This window comes from Durio zibethinus, chromosome 26, assembly GCF_047325235.1.
Source record: "Durio zibethinus cultivar Kanyao isolate XHJ-2024 chromosome 26, ASM4732523v1, whole genome shotgun sequence".
NCBI lineage: Eukaryota > Viridiplantae > Streptophyta > Magnoliopsida > Malvales > Malvaceae > Durio > Durio zibethinus.
In genome coordinates, this window is record NC_143187.1 from 13,273,154 (window position 1) to 13,292,532 (window position 19,379).

At 27.6% G+C, this 19,379-nt stretch overlaps 1 protein-coding gene across 2 annotated transcripts; it reads left to right on the forward strand.

Moving 5' to 3' along the window:
* Positions 1 to 10,697: 10,697 nt before the first annotated feature.
* LOC111275259 (uncharacterized) lies at positions 10,698 to 14,474 on the forward strand. Of its 2 annotated transcripts, none has more exons than XM_022860468.2 (8): positions 10,698 to 10,918; positions 11,004 to 11,097; positions 11,499 to 11,618; positions 11,719 to 11,767; positions 12,096 to 12,195; positions 12,328 to 12,389; positions 12,512 to 12,570; positions 13,981 to 14,474. In XM_022860468.2, the coding sequence occupies exons 1-8, from the start codon at positions 10,767 to 10,769 to the stop codon at positions 14,083 to 14,085; spliced, it is 741 nt and encodes a 246-aa protein (XP_022716203.1). In that variant the 5' UTR covers positions 10,698 to 10,766; the 3' UTR covers positions 14,086 to 14,474. The 2 variants fall into 2 exon arrangements, with proteins under 2 accessions (XP_022716203.1, XP_022716204.1); XM_022860469.2 differs by lacking the exon at positions 13,981 to 14,474 and adding an exon at positions 13,175 to 13,644.
* Positions 14,475 to 19,379: the final 4,905 nt, after the last annotated feature.

Below are 19,379 nucleotides of genomic sequence, written 5' to 3' on the forward strand. Positions count from 1 at the left end.
AAAAAGTTTCCAAAGTTTTGAATCCACTTAAAGAAAAAAAAATGAAAGAAGGAGAAAATAAGAAAATGAAAAAAATGAGAAAATAAAAAAAGCAAAAAAATGAAAAATAAAAGAATAAAAGAAAAGAAAAATGAAATGGGGAAAAAATGAATAATTGAGTGGAAATCATGGGAAAATAAAATGATAAATGCCCTAATATGAATGCTTCAAATAATGATCTTTAATTTAATTACCTTTAAACACTTATTTTGGGTCTATCTATCTTTTTCTTTGAAAACCTTGAATCTTGACCTACATTATGTCTTAAAAAAAATTCATATTGAATCAAGTATGGATGTTTAAAATTGAAGAGCTTCTCTTTAAAGTATAAAAGAAAACTTATAAACTTTTTTTTATCTTCCTTCATTACCTAATTTACTTGTTTAGACCATCAATTCATTTTGGATAAGTTTAAATTATTAAGTTTATGATGTAATAATGAAAAAATGAATGTGACTTTAAGGTAAAAACCCTTTAAAAGGACAGTCTAGAGCAGATCTTGAAGGCTTTAATACCGATCCTAATACTAAATGAAATATATGCTAACCAAAGGCAATCTAGACCTTTTGAAAGATCCAAAAATATTAAAGTACCCAAAAGCTTGAAACGTGTAAAAAATGATTGATTTTGAAAATTTTATACCTTTTTTTCTTATTATTAAATGACCTTTTAAAATTTTGATCATATCATAGTTGACCTTAACATCTATCAAAATGTTGGACATATTTGGTTTTTAAAGGATTCATGCTTTTTAGAAAAACTTATGTTTCATTTCTTAACCTATATGAAAAATTATACACCTTTTTTATTCCCTTTAAATGGTGCAGCCCTTTTGGATAAACCTTAAGGTGTTAAACCATTTAATTTATTTGAAAAAAAAAATTGTTACCTATTTCATTTGTAATAGAAAATGTCAATTTTCAAAAAATTTTAAAGTCACAATTGTTTGGATATTTCATTATTTTTTGCTAAGAAATTTAATTATATGGGGTAATTTTATTGATAATTTTAAAAATTTTGAATAACCAGTCACTTTATTTTTGTGAAAAATAAGGAAACCTTGTTATGAAAACCTTTAGATTGGTTCAAATTTAAGAAAGAAAATATTTTTAATTGAAAGAATTAAGAAAAAATGATTTTTTTTTTTAAAAAAAATGTGGTGATTTATCTTTTTTATTTTGCAGTCAAATTCGAAAAGCATGTTGCATATTGTAAAAAGAAAAATATGTTGAAAAATGAAAGAAAAATCAAGAGAGCTTCTTTCAAAAGAAAAGAAAGTAGAAATTGGTGAAGAAATAAGATAAAATAGGTGAAAGAATAATGGAAAGGTAAGTTTAGATCTTTTTGGAAAAAAAAGTTAAAGATGTGATTTGATAGGCAATAAGGAATAAGCAAAATTGAGAAAGGAACAGTTTTGAAAACAACGTAGTTTTAGTTTTTACATTTTCAACACTTATTTGTGTCATCATTTTAAATATTGTGGTTTGTGTCCATGTTAGGGCATATGTACCATGAGAATTTCTGCATTTGCATAAGCATTAGCGTTTTTTAAGTGAAATTCTATAATTGCATAAAGCACAATATTATTAAAAAATAACGAAATTTATAAATTTGTATTTATACCTTTTCGGCATCTATATTATGTATGAACATTCACATTTGTATTAGTAAAAAGGTATTTGCATGTAAAAATTTTGTTATTGCATATTTATTGGATAAATTTATGCCATGAAAAAATTTGTATTTGCATCTTTATAGAGGCATCCACACAAAAAAATTATTGGCATTTGCATTATATGGATAAGTTTGGCGTCTGCAACTATGTTAGGTACATTCACATCATGAAAATTCATTTGTATTGCAATCACTAGAAAAAAAATTTTCATTTGTGATCATTTGCATTAGTGTAGAGTTATTTACATTTTCAACATTAGATGCTTGCATCTTATTACATTTGTCAATTTTGTAAACATTGAAAAAAATAAAAAATGTGGACATTTTTTTTAAGTTTTGAAAAAAATAAAAACAAAAGAAAGAAAAAAAAATTATCAAGGAAAAAAATTTGTCAAGAAAAAAAAAGAAATAAAAGTTTGTTAACAGAAAAAGAAAGAAAGAAAAAAGCAAAAAGAGATAATGAAGTCTATAATGAAAAAAGAAAGAGAAATAAGATTAAGATAAAATAGTTCGACAAGAGGCCAAACTGTCAAAAGAGATTGAAAAATCGAAAAAACATATGCAAAAAATGAAAAAGTTGTTGAAAAAATGACTAAAAAAGATGAGATCTAATAAGAAGCTGAGTTTTTAGAAACAATAAATGTCAAGAAATTTAGAAAGAGATAAGATTTAAGCCCATATTAGTTGGCATTCAAACTTTACGCCTAGATTAGTTGGTACCCAAATTCTAAACTCAGTTTAGCTGGCATCCAAATTTTAAGCCTAATAAAATTGGCACCAATTAAGAAAAATGTTGTCATCAAGTTTTCTTCAAACTTATTCAATGATGATATTCAAGTTTTCTTCTGTAGTGATATCCGAAGATATTTGTATATTTTTCTCGATGATATTATTCGAGATCCTTTCAGTAATGATATCTGAAATCATTTGTATTCATTTGGTGTTGATATTCGAGTATTCATATTCATGTCTAAATTACATTTTCCTGGTAAGAGTTTCATTATATGATTCTCGGTGGTGATATCGAGCTTTTTCAAAATCATTTAATAGTGATATCTTAGTATTCAAATATGAATTTCATTAAATTTTTTGATGTAAGCTTTCATAGCATTCACTCAATAGTGATATTCAAGTTTTCTTCGGTAGTGATATTCAAAGATATTTACATTTAGTTGATGGTGATATCCGAATATATAAATTTGAACTTGCATAATTCTTTCGGTGATGAATCCAAGTTCTCTTCGATGGTGATATTTAAAATTTAAGAAATTTTAAAAATGGAATGTTTCATTTTTTACAAGTAAATTTTCAAAAAATGATTTGTAAATTCTTCGGATATAATCCCAAAGACCTCTGAGCAAAAGTTCAAATAATTCAAAAGTCCTTTGGATAAAAGTTTTAAAATTTTAAAGTTATAGAACCTTTATTTAGATGAGCATTCATAGGTGTCGAGATTTGTAAGACTTATGGGCGAAATCTCTAAATTCATAGCGTAAAATTCGTAAGTTCTCTAGCCATGATATTTTAAAATTTAAAGTTATAAAATTTCTATCTAGATGAGCATTTATAGGTGCTAAGATTTGTAAGACCTTTGAGTAAAATTCGTAAGTTCTCCGAGTGAAACATATTTTAAAATTTAAAGTTGTGAAGCATTTATTTAGAAAAGTATTTATAGATATTGAGATTTGTAAGTCCTCTAGACATAATCTCTGAGTTTTTTAGGTAAAATTCGTAAGTCTTTTGGGCAAAATATATTTTAAAGTTATGAGGTTTCTTTTTAAAAAAGCATTTGTAAATGTTGATATTTGTAAGACTTCTGGACATAATCTCTAAGTCCTCCGAACAAGATTCATAACTCTTCCAGGTGATTCTGTTTTCGTATTGAGATTTGTTGATCTCCAAGTATAGTCTCTGAGACCTTTAGGTGAATATTTTTAAAGTTGTTGAGTCGTTACACTGAAGCTTTTCAAGATTAGATTATATTTTTAAAGTTTTCAAGTTTTTGCAGCCGAAGGTTTATAGGATTAAATTTTTAAAGTTTCAAAACCTCTGTCCAGAAAGACCTTTTTAAAGATGAAATTTTTAAAATTTTAAATCCTCTGTTCTTGAGGAGTTTTCCAAAGATCAGATTTTTAAAATTTCAAAACCTCTATTTAGAAGAAACTTCTAAACATGAGATTTTTTAAAGTCATTAAGCCTTTACTCAAAAGAGCTTTCAAATTTACCTTTTAAAGTCATTGAGTGTTTGGTTAAAAGAGCTTTTAATTTACTTTTTGAAGTTGTTGAGCCTTTGTTTAATAGAATTTTTAAATTTTTTTTCAAAAGTTGTGTAGCCCTTGTTTAAAGGAGTTTTTAAATTTATTTTCAAAAGTTATTGAGTTTTTGCTTAAAAGAGTTCTTTAAATTAACTTTCAAAAGTTATGGAGCCTTTGTTTGAAGGAATTTTTAAATTTATTTTCAAAAGTTGTTAAGCATTTGCTTAAATAAGCTTTTTAAAATTTATTTTCAAGAGTTGTTAAGCTTTTGCTTAAAGGAGTTTTTAAATTTACTTTCAAAAGTTGTGGAGCTTTTGTTTAAGTGAGTTTTTAAATTTATTTTTAAAAGTTATTAAGCCTTTGCTTAAAAGAATTTTTTAAAATTTATTTTCATGAGTTGTTAAACCTTTGCTTAAAAGAATTTGTAAGCTTATGTTCAAAAAGTTGTGGAATCTTTGTTAAGAGGAGTTTTTTTTTTTAAATTCAAAAAATCCAAAAAATTGAAAAAAAAAATTCCAAAAAATCAAAAATCAAGAAAATCTGAAAAAATAGGAAACACAAAAAAAATCAAAAAGTAAAAAAAAAAAAGGGCCAAAAATAAAGAGAAAACAAAATAAAACAAAAACAAAATAAAAAACAAAAAGCAAAAGAGGAAAAAAATTTTGAAAAACCTTGAATCATTAACTCTGAATAAAATTATTATCTATATTTTTGTCTTATTTCTGATTTTCAGTAACATACAAAAAAGAATAACTTTAAATACTTAATTTTATTTGGGTTATTTCGAGTTTGTTCTATTTTGCTAATTTGCGAGCCCTGATTTGGATTATTTGAAAATTTTAATTAAATTTATCTTATTAGGTCATTTGCGTTTTATTTGCTTTAAGTCAAATTTAATTTTGTAATGAGTAATTTAAAATTGGATTATTTAGACTTAAAAGTTCAAATTTGATAAAAAAAATGCCCATAACAATTTTTATAGTTAAAATCTATTATTAATGACCCAAATTCAATCCAATTTAAAACCTAAAATTTAGGCCTAATTTTATTTAATGAGAAATTAAAAATTAAAAAAATAAAAAAGCAAACAAACAAAACAACAAAAAGGGAAAAAGACAAATTATGGTGGCCAATAGTTATGCAAAGCACCATTTGCCCAATTCAAGCCATAAGTAGCCAAAATTTCCAAATTGTTTGCGCTACAAAACCTAATTTCATAGATAAAAAAAAAAGAGGAGAAGAAGCTAGGCTAAGGAACCATCTGCCCTATTTCCAAATTGCACCATCGTCTAGTTTAATACAGCCCTTAACCATTGCCCAAATCAATGGCCATCATTGAACCATCATCCTAATGCCCAGCATTGTATGACACACAACCACCTCAAACCACCACACATCACTTTAATACCTATCCCTACAAGAGCCATTATCACAAAAATCACATAGATCTACAAGAAGACATAACAACACAAGTTGGGACCCCCACTTAACTAGCAAGAAATCCAGTAGAAAACCCACCCCCAAACAGACCTTCAAGCTCATTTCCAAGTCTAAACCAATAATCGAAAATAATACCCACTAAACCTCTACTATAAAAAATGCATTAGCACTCATTCTCTCATAAATAGCCATCCTTAACCAAACCAACTATCACCCATAGAAAAGACCATAATTAAACACCAAAGACATAAAAAAAATCCTAACAATCTATTAGCAGAAAAAAAAATCAAGCCACAATCTTTTTGAAGCAACAAGAAAAAAACCACATAAAAAAATAATGAAAAAAAGAGAAGTCAAATCCTCTGGGGTTTTCAATTTGGAGTATTTGGAAAAGATTCAGGGCCCAAAGTTTGATGAATAAGGGGTCTAAAATTAGATGAAAAACATAGTTTAAAATGGAGTTAAAAGAAATGACGAAATATGATGTTTTAAAAAGGTGAACCAATGACTTTTGTCTAGGATTTAAGGAAATTTATAGGGTTTCTAGGTGTAACTAAAACTAGATTTATGAAAAGAAGGTGAAAATGGGGCTCTAGGTGAAATTTAGGCTTGAAAGGATATTGACTAGTAGTCGACAGTGGTGCCGATGATCGGATTCTAGGATTATAAAGATTGGTATTGCTTTTGTTTAAAGAGGGAGAGAGAGACTTTTGAGAGATTAGTTTTTTTTTTTTTCTAAAAAGGACTAAAATATGCCAAAAAATGGTTATATGTAATGATGTAAAACACACCATGTAAGGAGAAAAAAGAAATGCAACATGTTGATCTAGACTTAACCTGTTACCTATTTTGACCCAACGCAGTTCGATCCTAGTCTGATTCAGATCTTGTTTTAGTTAGGCCACTTGACTTTTTTGCGCTTCAATCTAATGTTCAATTAAGGTTTTTTTTTATGTAGCTTTAGGCCTATGTTGTCATTTTATTGCATGCATTTTTATTTCTTTTTTAAGGTATTGATGAGTATGAAAATCACTTAAATTTTTTAGAAATAAAAAATAAGATGATATAAAAAACTAAATGATTTTTTGAAACCCTGCCTAGATGTCAAAGGAATTCAAATTACATTTTGAAGAATTAATTTTCTCAAATTTTGGGTAGATTTTAGGGAATTAAAGGAAATTTTCTTTCATAAAATGAATTCAAAATAAAATTTCTTCCATCCTTAATTTTCTTTTAAAAAAGGAGATAATAACAAAAAATAAAAATAAACAAGATTAAATACGTATATGATGAATTGAATTGTCATTTTGCATCTTTTAATTTGTATTTACATCATTTGTGTATCCCTTATTGCATTAAAACTAGAACTTTTAAGGAAAAATGGGAATCATGAAAACTGAATTTATTTCAAAAATCCGCCTAAAAATTAAGGATGATTGAGAAGTTCAAAATGTCAACAATTTCCATTTTTCTAATAAAATACCCTAAAATCTTAAAATCCCTAAACCCTAAAATCTTGAAAGCCTAAAACCATAAAGCCTTAAAACCATGAAACCCTAAAACCCTAAATCCAAGAATTCTAAAATCCTAAACCCTAAAACAAACCTTAAATCCTAAAAACTCACCATGCCATAAGTTTAACCCAAGCTCTAAAATCAACCTACAACCACAAATTATCGAGACCCTGAAACTATTCAAATCCTAAAAACCATAACCTATACCTACAACCAAAGCCATTTTAAAATTCTAAGAATTCTCATGAAAATCTCATATCAAGTAATTTGTTTTCAAATGCCGTCTAGAGGACAAGGTACTTAGGAAATTGTGTTTCATCAAGCTTTTTGTACAATTCGTTAATCCAATAATAATAAGATTAAACAAAAGAATAGAAAATAAAAATGAAATCTTAAATATAAATGATCACACTTAAACTTTGTCTAAAAGTTGAGAGTTCGGGCGGTCTCTTTATATTTGAGGACTTGATTTCAAAATTACATCTCATTAACATACTTGATACCTATTTGCATATTTTCATTTTAGAATTTTTGCTTGTATTTGTTTTGCTTGTTTATTATTTGTTATTTAATTATTACACCATTTTCCTACATAAATATCTTTTTTATGAAAAATGTTATTTCAAAAAAAAAAGATTTTGAAATAAAACCAAAATAACATTCTAAGAGAAATAATTTTTGGTGCTCTGCCTAGATATTAGAAATTCACCAACAATTATCATATATCAAAAATGTTATTTTCATTTTAAAAAGAATGTAGTGGTGAATCTTAGGCAAAAAGGGTTGTTTTTAAATTCTACCTAGATGTTAAAAAATTTTAAAATAATTCTTTAACGTAAAGATTTTCTCAATATTCTAAATAAAGACTTTGAATAAAATTGATTTAATTTTAAAAAAAAGTGAAGGGAATTATCATTGAATTTCAAATGAAAACCATTTTTATCCAAAATCAAAGATAACATATGATTAATTGGTACCATTTTTAAATGGTCGCTATGAAGGTGTTAATTCTTTCCTACACATAAACGTACTTCGAAACTCAACTTTGTTTTCATAGACCAAAACATCTTTTGATAAAACTTTATATTTATTTTTATTTTTATCAAAAAGATAAATTTTTTATGTGGTCAATCACACCTAACAAAAAAAATTGATGGTAACTCTTTTTTTTTTTTAACTATTTTTAAAATTTTCATTTTATAGTTTTCAAAACTGTTATGACAATGTTCTAATGTAATGATGAATTTAATCTTTACCATAAGAGTGTTTCTCATTTATTAGCATATAAATCAATGTATGATAACTATTTTAGTTTTGAAAAATGAATGATAAAATTTAATAGACATATAAAACAAATTCACCATAAAGAAACTGAAGTAAAATATTTAGCAACATATAAATTCCAAAGCATTTTAATGAACACCAACTTCTGGCCTTATTGATATACCTTTTAATATCCAAATCAAGAAAAAATTTGGATCCACCATCATACATGTAAAAACCTTTCTATACTCTAATTCCATAGTCAACATTTTATATCCTCAATTTTTTTGTCTCAACTAAAATTTTCCTAAAAAATAAAAAATTAAAAGTTAAAAGAAGTATACATATAAATAAGACTAACAAAAAATGCGAAAAAAATGATTTTTTTTTATTTTATTTTTCCTTCATTTCTTCTTCTCTTCTTTTTTCCTTTTGGTTTCAGTCTATTTTCAGTGATTAAAAAACCAATAAATCATGTGACTATCAATAAAGCCACAGAATCCTTGGTAAAAGACAAAAGAAAAAGTTTAAAAGAGCAACATAAAAAACCCACAAATCCAAACTTTGATTGGAGTCCAAACCTTAAAAAATTGAGTGTTTAAGGAATATAAAAAATTGAGTTTGAGAGAAAAAAATTATAAAAAAAATGAAAACTTTAAGTTGAGATCAAGCAAAATACTCAACAAATATTTTTTAAAAAATTAAAAATCTCATTTGAAAATCTTATTGTTAAAATTTTAAAAAGCTAAAAAAAGAAAATTGAACAAAAAAAAGTCATGGCTTTGCAAATTGCCTATACTTTATGAAGGGTTTCTAAATTACTTTTTTGTTTTCATAAAAAAGTAAAGAATGAAAAAGAAAAGAAAAGAAAAGAAAATCATAAGATCAGAAAATAGGGAAAGAAAAAGGTAGTAAAAGCCCCTGCTCATCTTCCTCTGTCCATTTTTTCTCTTTCTATTGAATCAAAAGACGTTGGGTAAAGTGAAAACATAGACAATCATGTGGGTATAGGGAAATAAAAGGACAAATCACAAATTAGAGTGATGTAAAATAAATATTTATTATTTTGATTGATGATAAAAAAATAATTATTAAAACTTTTAATTTAAGAAAATTTATTGTCTTTTTATTATAATAAAATAATTAATTTAAAAATTAATATAAAAAGCTAATCAATAAATATGTATAATTAATTGATGATTACAAATTGATAAAAATAAAAATTTTATGTTTATTAATTAATAAATATAAAAATATTAACCCAAATTAGTAAAAAATTAATATAAAAAATATTTATTATCTTTTGTGCAATAATAAGAAATAATTAGTTGAAAGAAATTTTGTAATATAAAAATGAAGAAAAAAACATGTGCAATTAGTTGATAATTACAAATTGATGAAAGTTGAAAATTTTATGTTTATTAATAAATTAAAAGAAAATATTTTCTTTTAATAATTAGGGTAAAAAAGTAAATATATTTTATTAATAAAAATGACATATTTTTATTACTTTACTTAATTAGGGTAAAGTAAATTTTTTTATTAATTAAAAAAAGCAAAAAAGTAATTATCTTTTTAATTAAAAATATCATTTTTATTTATTATTTTTTGTTTTAGAATCCATTAATCAATTGTTTTATTTTAATATCTTATTTTGTAATTTTTTTTGAAAAGAATGTTTGACTTCGTCCTCCTTTATTTTGAAAAGATTAATGAAATGAAAAACGTTGACACGCGGATTAGGGGTGTAAATGATACATTAGTACTCGCAAGTTATTCGGGTTCGATTCGAAAAAAATTCGAATTCGATTTGATTATTGTTGAGTCGAGCTCGAGTTCGAGTAGCTCGACTTATCGATCGAGCCGTATTCGAGTATTCTTATATCTGACTCGAGTAGCTCGCGAGCTTAATTGAGCTTTTATATTTAAATATATTTTTATTATTTTAATTAATAAAATATTTCGAGTCCGAGTTCGAGTTTGAATTCGAGCATGAATAATCAAACTCTTGTCGAATATACGAATCGAGCTTATTTTTACATATTAATCGAGCTTAATCGAGCGAGTTCGAGTAACTCGAATTCAATCACGAATCGAACTCGAACTTGAAAAATAAAAATCGATCGAGTTCGAATCGAGTATCGAGTCTCGAGTTGTGAGTCGAGCTCGAGCTCGACCTTCTCACTATTCGACTCGGCTCGGCTCGTTTACACCTCTAACGTGGATAATCTGAAAAATGATCAAATTACTTTGGAAAGGGTAAAATTAATATTATGGATTATGTATTCTCGGTAGTAAAATTCGTAAGAGGACAGTTTGGAGAAAGAGTTAAATGTTGTGGGGGCAAATCATGTATTTTCTAAACATTTGGGCAGAATCTCATATTAAAGTAATTATGCCGGTAAATCAGTGAATGAGGGACATAAAAATAAATAAATAAATAGCGTCCATCGAGGGTAGGGGCAAATCAAAACGACAAAAAACACACAAGCGATACGACACTGAAAAAAGTAGGGATCAGAAAACAGAAGCCGTAAGTCTTGTTTTTCTTGTAGGCACCAAGATCAGAATACGATCAGCGATGGCGGAAGATCTGGTACTTGACACGGCGATCAGAGATTGGGTGCTGATACCTCTATCGGTGGTGATGGTCCTTATCGGCATCCTTCGCTACTTTGTCTCTAAGCTCATGCGCTCCTCTCAAGTTCCCGACCCTAAGATAGTTAAAGAAGGGCACGCCTCTCACAACTTTATTTTTTTTATTCCGATAAATATAAATAGGTCTCAGATTCTCCGATTTTTGAATTTCTATTTTCAGGCAAGTAATTGTTAGGGCTCGGAATTTGCGAGCTGGTGCTAATTTTATCCCTCCCAAATCCTTTCGCTCTCGTAGGGTTTATTTCAGCAATGAGGTTTGCCTTTTCTTCTTCTTTTAAAACTTTTATTACCAAAATTTTATAATATTAATTGTTTTTTTTTTTTCGAATTTTGTTGTTTTAAGCCTTGTTGTACTGTTAGCCGATTGTGCATTAATTATAAATAATCACGCGTTTGTAATCAGGCTTCGGTCAATTTAGTTTTTTTTTTTTTTTTTTTGGAATTAAATTGCAACCAATCAAGACGCTGCATACTGCAGCTACCATTAAACTTAATGGAGTGTTAAAATCAGGTTAAATTGATGAAAATAATCCATTTAGGTGTATATTAAGTGTAGTGGAGTGTTAAAAATCCGGTTAAAGATGAAAATAATCCATTTACGTATCTATGTGTCACAAAAAGGAGAAATTAAAGGTTAGTTTATTGCACTTTGTAGGAAAATGGGTTACTGTTTGTCCCCAAGGGCCAAGCTCAAAATGCGCAAGCGCAAATGTTCTCTGACCCTAACATGGCTATGGACATGATGAAGAAAAACCTCTCTATGATTATACCTCAGGTATTTTTATGGTGCGTGGACCTTTAGTGTTCATATGCTTTTATGTAATTGGTCATGTTAGAGAACTGAGTGTTTTCTGTAAACTTGTTGTTGCTGTCAGACTCTCACTTTCGCATGGGTCAACTTTTTCTTCTCTGGATTTGTTGCAGGTTTGATTCTTTACTACTGTTTTACTTCCAAGGTTTCTGAGTATTTCCCTTTTAATGCTACATTTGAGATTGAACTTGCAAATTTATTTATAAAATTGATTTCATTCATCTGATGTTATGAATTTGCCAAGGTTAACCATTTCGTGTTACTGATTAGATTGGATCTTTTTTTTTTTTTCATTCTTTATGACATGGTGATGGACACAATTCTAACTTAAGTGATCATGTCAGTGTTATTAGGATTTTTATTTGTTGATATTATTGAACTAATGGTAAATGGTAATGTGACTGCCTCTTCTATATCGCTTTCTTTCTTTCTCTCTTGCAGCCAAAATACCCTTCCCATTGACTCAGAGGTTCAGATCAATGTTGCAGAATGGAATTGATCTTAGCACAGTTGATGTGAGCTATGTCAGTAGCCGCTCATGGTACTGGTCTAATTTTGTATGCAAACCTTTTCATATATGATCTTTTAGTTGTTTTTTTTTCTCCCTCTCTCTCTCTCTCTCTGAGCTCTTCTATTTTTGATAGCTCATTATTGACAATTTTTTTATTTCCAGGTATTTCCTCAATTTGTTTGGTTTGAGGGGTTTATTTAGTTTGATTCTAGGAGAGGAAAATGGTTAGTATTGGATCATGAACTTCCTATTATATTTTATATTAGATTGCGATCTTCACTTCCAGATCTTGGATTTATCATCTATTTGTAGAGTTTCATCATGTAAATTGTGATATTTTTGGCAGCAATGGACGATACACAGCGTATGATGCAGATGAGTGGATTTGGCTTTGATCCAGCAAAGGTATTGATTCAATATGTTCTCCATTGAGCTTTTCTGGCTCAAGAAGTCTTGCAAGTTTCAGATGTCTAATATAATTTCGCATGGTCTTATATTCGTCATCAGCTTGTTCTTTATGTAGCATGTGTAGGAAGCAAATTAGCTTAATTTATTTCATTTGAGAATTGTGTTGTTAACACTTTGTTATTATGCTAATTGAAATCTTTTTGCAATAACTCAAGTAGATTTCTTTGGTTTCTCTCAACAGATAAGCTTAGGATGACAACCTAAATGGTATTGAATAGGCAATATAGAACTTAGGCTGCAGCCTTAGAACTTGAGCAGTTTGCTTTCCAGAGAATTGTTGTGGTTAGAATTTAGTTGGTCCTACAGGCAACAAGTGGTTGCCGCCTTTATAAATTTATGACAAAATCTTCTACTTGTCCCCTATTCCTTTTGTTGATGTGACTCATTTCTTGAGCATATAACTTGTATAGCCTCCTTTTGCCACAAGATCATGGAGGTGCGAAGATGTTTTCCTTTTTTTTATTGACAAGGAGTTATTTATTTAGATCACTTAGTAGAATGCCTTGTGGATAACACGTATTATTGTCATCCTAAAATGTAGGAGACACATGGCTGTTAAGCCCTTTAGCCAGGGGAAAAATGATTGCTGTTGCCATGGGCTGGCGAGTTGTTTGTTTATGATTTGAAGTTGACGGCAATACTAGCTTGTCCATTAGAAAATTGTTCAGATGAGGAAGTGGGCATTCATTCTCATTTTGATGGACCTGAGACTGCTACCATCAGCGCCACTACCCACTATTGTGCTACCACAATCTTTTGTTGTTTTAATGTATGTGCAGCTTGGGCTGCCAGAGTCAAATAGATTAGAACTGATGTGTATGTGGGGGCTCTTCATCATATCTAAGTTCTACTCGATAGAAAATTTATATTTGTCTTTCTTTTTGAGGCATTATTATGAGTAAAGGACATTTTAGGCAAAGGCTTAGTTTTTCTCCATAACTTTAGAAACCTCCCATGCTTTTGGGGTGTGATATTTACCTGTTAAGAATCCTTGGGATAGGAATTTCAGCAGATGCTTTTCGTCACCGTCACATAGTCCTCATTCCCTTTTGCTTTAAAATGGGGCCAAATCAATCAAAAAATGATAAGAATTGCATGCAACTTTTAGTTCAGTGAAGATCAACCAAAATTTGGTTTTGGTGATAGTGGTAGTATCATGGAAGGCATTGTTTTTTTTATTTGGCTGATATATGGTTTAAATTCGTAAGCATCTTGAAAAGAAATTTCAAATAAAAATAACTTTGTTTATTTCTTAACTTCTGCAAGTTAAAGGCTCTTTTGTGGGTTGGCTAGTTTCATTTCTTAACCTTGCATGCCTCCTTATCCTTTGATTTTCATTATTGTCAGAGCCTGAGTGCTGAGAAAGACGGTCTTGACATTATCCAACATGAATGGGCACTCCCTAAATTTGAGCATAGGGCTGAAGAAGTATTGAAAAAACTCATCAGATGAAGATGAGGAGCCTGTAAACAGCTGTCAGAAGGGGATGGTTCAATTGAAGATATCATCTGACAAAGCTTGCTGAACTGTAAAAGATGACATACCTGTAGAACCCAGGTCTAGGTTTTACTTCATATTCCAGTTCTACGGAAAGCAAGTAGAAAACTTTCGACCTTCCTAAGTATGGCTTATTATTGATGTAGTATCTTTTCTTTATCAAACCCACTGCGGAGACTGTCTTACTTTTCTTCGCTTAGTTGTTTCGTTGTGGGATAAAGAGGAAAAACAGAGAAAGCTCATAGAGCAAAGAGGGACGCTTCAGCTGATGTCTTCTTATGTGTTTAGGCGCCTGGGATTTTTGAATATTTTCTTGATTTTAAGAGAACTCTTTAACAAACTAATTATCATAATCGTAATTATATTGTCTGTCTTAAAATTGAAAACATTATTGCCATGGGCTTAGGGCTGACCGTTACTGGTGGCCCGAAATTTCGGATACTTTATACCCTGATGGCCCATATCCAGTCAATAGGTGGAAAAAAAAATGGAGGAGAAGAAAGGGACAAGGTATTACACTCCCTAACTGATCGGCTCGAGAATAGAAACAGAAAATTAAAGGGGCAGGTAATTGTCTGGTACAGCCTTGTCGTCAAGTCGTAGCTCAAAAAGGCAATACGGCCATGATTCTTTTTCTTGGGCAAGAGGCGACCGGTTCCTTCTATTTTCTTTATCGCACAATCTGCGGATTTGGTTTTGAAAATAGATCCTAACGGTTGTTTGTTTATTTAATTCTTTGGGCAGCCGAGAGGGAAATAATTTGACTGATAATTTTGTAATTTTTTTCAACTATTTAAAAAATATATATCACAAATAATTTTAAAATTATAATCAAATATTTAATATGATAATATAATTTTAAGTATTTTTAATAAAATAATTAAATTATATATTTATTAGCTAATACGATATTTAAAAAAATTTATTTATCATATCATATTAAAAAATTTTTAAATTAAATATTATATTAAATATTTTATTATAGTATAAGGACTATTAGTGACTCTTAAAAAAAAAATATAACTTGTGATTTATTATTTGACATGCATTGATTTTGAGCACAAATGATATTAAAGGTTAGGATGTCAATTTTAGTTATATTCAATGAAGATTTTGATTTTTTCTTCATAAAGATGAACGAGTATTAGATTATGAGGATGACAAGTAGAATGATATGATTTTAAATTTATATTAATTATGGATACAAAATTGAGTAATATAATATCTGTCTCATGTTAATGCTTAAATTTTACATATATATATAATAAATTTTTATTAAATAGTATAAATTATGATTAAAATTATTAAAATTTATATTTTAAAAATATATATTAATATATATTTATAAAAAAATTATATAAAATGTGCAAGATAAAATAAAAAAATAAATCTAATATAAAAATTTAAAAATAAGTAAAAAAATTCTACCCGTCATACCTATCAATTGCAGCGGCGTCGGTGCTTTCTCTTTGCTACGTGCACATACAGAGAGGGACAGCATTATCAAAGCCCCTACTGCCCAACATGAGCCCACCTGATAGGCATTCTTCGCTTTCCCTTCACCAAACTTTTTCAGGATTAGCAATATATCAATAACATGCAACCAAACACTAGTTTCTAGAGTCTGGACTGAGGTTGTCCCACCTTCGAACATTACATGTACCTTGTTCCAATTTGTAGAACAGCTTAAACTCTTTCGTTGGCCCGTTGGATTTCTCTAACCACCCTCCCACCGTCATCTAAACTTTTATATTATCTTTTTCATTTTAGGGGTATTTAGTTTGTGAAATTTATGATTCTTGTAAGAGAAATGATCTCAGAAAAAAGTGTTGATTTTGAAAATTGAGTGATTCTTTTATGAGAAAAATAATACAATTTTGTTTTTAGTTTTTAAAATGTCTAATTATATGATAAAATTTTTTTATTATAATATATTTCATTACATGGGAATAGTAATGACAAATATTATGATATAGAAAATTTTTATTTAATTATAATTGTTAATTTATCATATATGTTGTTACATATTCTTAATATTTTTATTTTTTATTAATTTATTTCTTAAACAAAAATTATTAATTGGTTTTCATTTTTTCATTAATAAATGGCATATTTTATGAATAAAAAATAAAAAAATAAAGACCAGATAAAGCAACGTTTATTAAGTAAGAAAAGTTATTTTATTAAATAGATTAATTTAAATTAATAGATATGAGAGTAAAAAAAAAAAACCAATGTTGCTGTTTGATATAAAAACTACGTCGTTGTTTTTATATAGTATACAACGTTTAATTAAATAAATCATAATATTTGACAATTAAGATGTTTTGATCATTATAAACAATTAAATATTGGACAAGCACAACGTTTTAGTCATTTTACGTGTGCTTTGACATACTTGTAGTATATAAAAAGTTTATATTATAATCTACTGATCTAAAATTTAAAGACTTCAAAAACAAGTTAAATTAACTTAGAAATATATATTACCTAATGTTGACAACTATGAACTTTTGGCTTATCCTCAATCATTTATTCAAAACAATTAGTGATGTAGAATGGACAAATTTTGTTTCAACTTAGTTGTCAAATGAATTCAATGTATGTATAATAATTTTTTTAAGTGTAAACAATTATTGAAGAGCGATTGTTATGAAATTTGTTACTTTCATAAGTTTCTGATGTGCAATAATTCTTATTCTATTTTGTTGCAGAAAATAAAAGAAGCGCAAAAGAAAATAAGAGTAAAAAAAGTATAATTATAGACATCAAAAAAGGGTTATGCAAATGTGAAATATAAACTTGTAAGTTTTTTTTATTGTATATTATATTCTTGGTTCAATTTATTTGAATTTTATTTACATTACAAAGATAACTTATACTTTCATATGCTAGTAGTAAATATCTAGATCAAGCACCAAAATAACAAGATAGGATATTTAAAAAAAAGCACATGCATAAAAATGTGATCAATATAATGATGAAGCAACTGAATTAATGGTGAAAAGATGAGAAAGTCAAATATATCTCATGTGTTACTTCAATGATGTTCATGTTTATATATTTTATTGATTTACACAAATATTTTGTGTTCTAAGACAAATTTTCTATGAGATGCTCAATTAGTGAAAGTTGATATGTTAACATTGACTTTTAGTAGTAAAGAGAGACTTGGTCCTGTTAGAAGTGTTGGAAGTGTTGTTTATCCAATAACATACTTTAAAACAAAACCTAAATCCTGCATATCAAAGATTGCTGACTTGACGACTATAATAGCTTAGCAAAATTTATTCATTGCTGAATTGGAAGCATAATTGGCAACTTTGATAATTAATAAAGTGAGTCAGTCAATTATTGAGAATATGGAAAATGTAGTTGTGAATGAAGTTTTTGACCAAATACCTTAGGTAATATACTTTTTGACTTAAGTAATTGAAACATTTAAATCTTCAAGTCAATGTTTTGGATTATAGTGTCTTTGTGATTTGATTTGATGTAAATACATTTGAATTTTATATGTAATAGGTTTTAAAGTCTAATAATAGTCAAGTTTTACCTTCCAATAGTATGCATGCGCTTACCCATTATGTGAAATATCAATTAGTTAGCGGAAGACTAATTAACTTGGTAATTGAAAAATGATTATTTCGTTATGCAACAGTTCATGGATTGGGTAGGAAAAAATTATAAGATTTTGTATAATGATGGAAATATCAATTACAAAAATCATAGTGTACATAAGATTATCTTATATATTTATTATAATATATAATATGTATTCTTTCATATATGGTATAAACTTATATTATAATTTATTTTTACTTTCATTGCAGCCTTTTTTACAACCATATCAAGAAGTGGTAGTTGACTACTACCTATAGTTTTATTGACCAAAATCACATATTTTTTAACATTACATTGCTTTGGTATTTGTAATGGGAAGAAAGTCTTAATATTTTTTTGCACCTTATGATCTTGTGTATGTTTTCATAATATATCATAATGTATGAACAAATGGTACTTAATTACTTTACATTGTTTCATATGAATATGAAAATAGTTAAAAGCCTAACATTTCAACATTTTAATCCATACTTAATTAATTTATACAAGGGTCATTGGTAGTTGGATGTAATTGACTTCATAAATCATACAATGTATTTTTTCAACTTAGTGAAAGGTAACCCTAAACCATCACAAGAATTTAATATATAATAAAAAAATACCTATATTTTGTTAAGTAAAATTAGTTCTATTATATTTATGGTGGAATCATGTACGTTTTGTATGGGTATTAAGTTGTTGGTTTAGGGCATTAACTATCCGTAATAAAAAATAATGTGGGTTACATTTACGATATACATGTTTATTTTATTTTATCAATTATTAACACCGATGTGAAAAATACTTGGCAACCCAATAATCATTTGCAAGTTTCTCATTAACTAGAAACTTAGAAATATGGGTATTATGTTTTACGTTTCATAAAAGAAATAATAAAAAATGATATTATTAGTATACCAAATAAGGTTAAAAAATTTAATTAAAGATACATTGTTAGTATATAGATTATTATGAATTGCATCTTGATTTCATATTCTCGCTTAATTAATTAATTTGCAGAGGAATGGAACATTTCACAATGAGAAAATTAATGAGATGTGAAATAAATGGTGTGATTATATATCCAAAGTTATATAGTAAAGACAAGGACTCTTCATTGTATTATATATTATTTATGTATATTTTATGTATATTTATGTAAATTCAACATATAATGTTTATATAAATCTAAATTTTTTTCCTTACTTTTTGTGGATCATATATTATTGTTCAAATTGTGTAATTGAACCATGACGTTTTTGTCTTTATAAATGTAGCAATTGTCATTCTTAGACCAAACACAACGTTTTATTTTTAAAAAAATAGTATTTGTCTAATGTTTATCAAATTTAAAAAAGTAATTGGTTTACATAGATTAAGGGTAACATTCACATCATACGAAGAAATTATCAACACATTATATAAACAATTAACTATATATTTGAACAATCATTTATACACTTGGTAAAACATTCCAACATAAAATCTTCAAGTTAATCGCGAAAGAATACAATATCTTTAACATTACATAAATTTTTTAACAGTACAACTAAATACAATGTCCATAATCTAAAATAGCTACATATTTCTTGGAAGAGAAAAGTCAAATGATAATCGATACATGTTCATTCATTCAATTGCTTTAC

What these genes read in the sequence shown, in the direction of transcription:
- LOC111275259 (XM_022860468.2), top strand. Translation starts at nt 10,767, where the DNA reads ATGGCGGAAGATCTGGTACTTGACACGGCGATCAGAGATTGGGTGCTG. An exon ending in TATGTCAGTAGCCGCTCATG is followed by an intron (nt 12,196 to 12,327) that starts GTACTGGTCTAA and finishes TTTTATTTCCAG; the next exon opens with GTATTTCCTCAATTTGTTTG. An exon ending in GATTCTAGGAGAGGAAAATG is followed by an intron (nt 12,390 to 12,511) that starts GTTAGTATTGGA and finishes TATTTTTGGCAG; the next exon opens with CAATGGACGATACACAGCGT.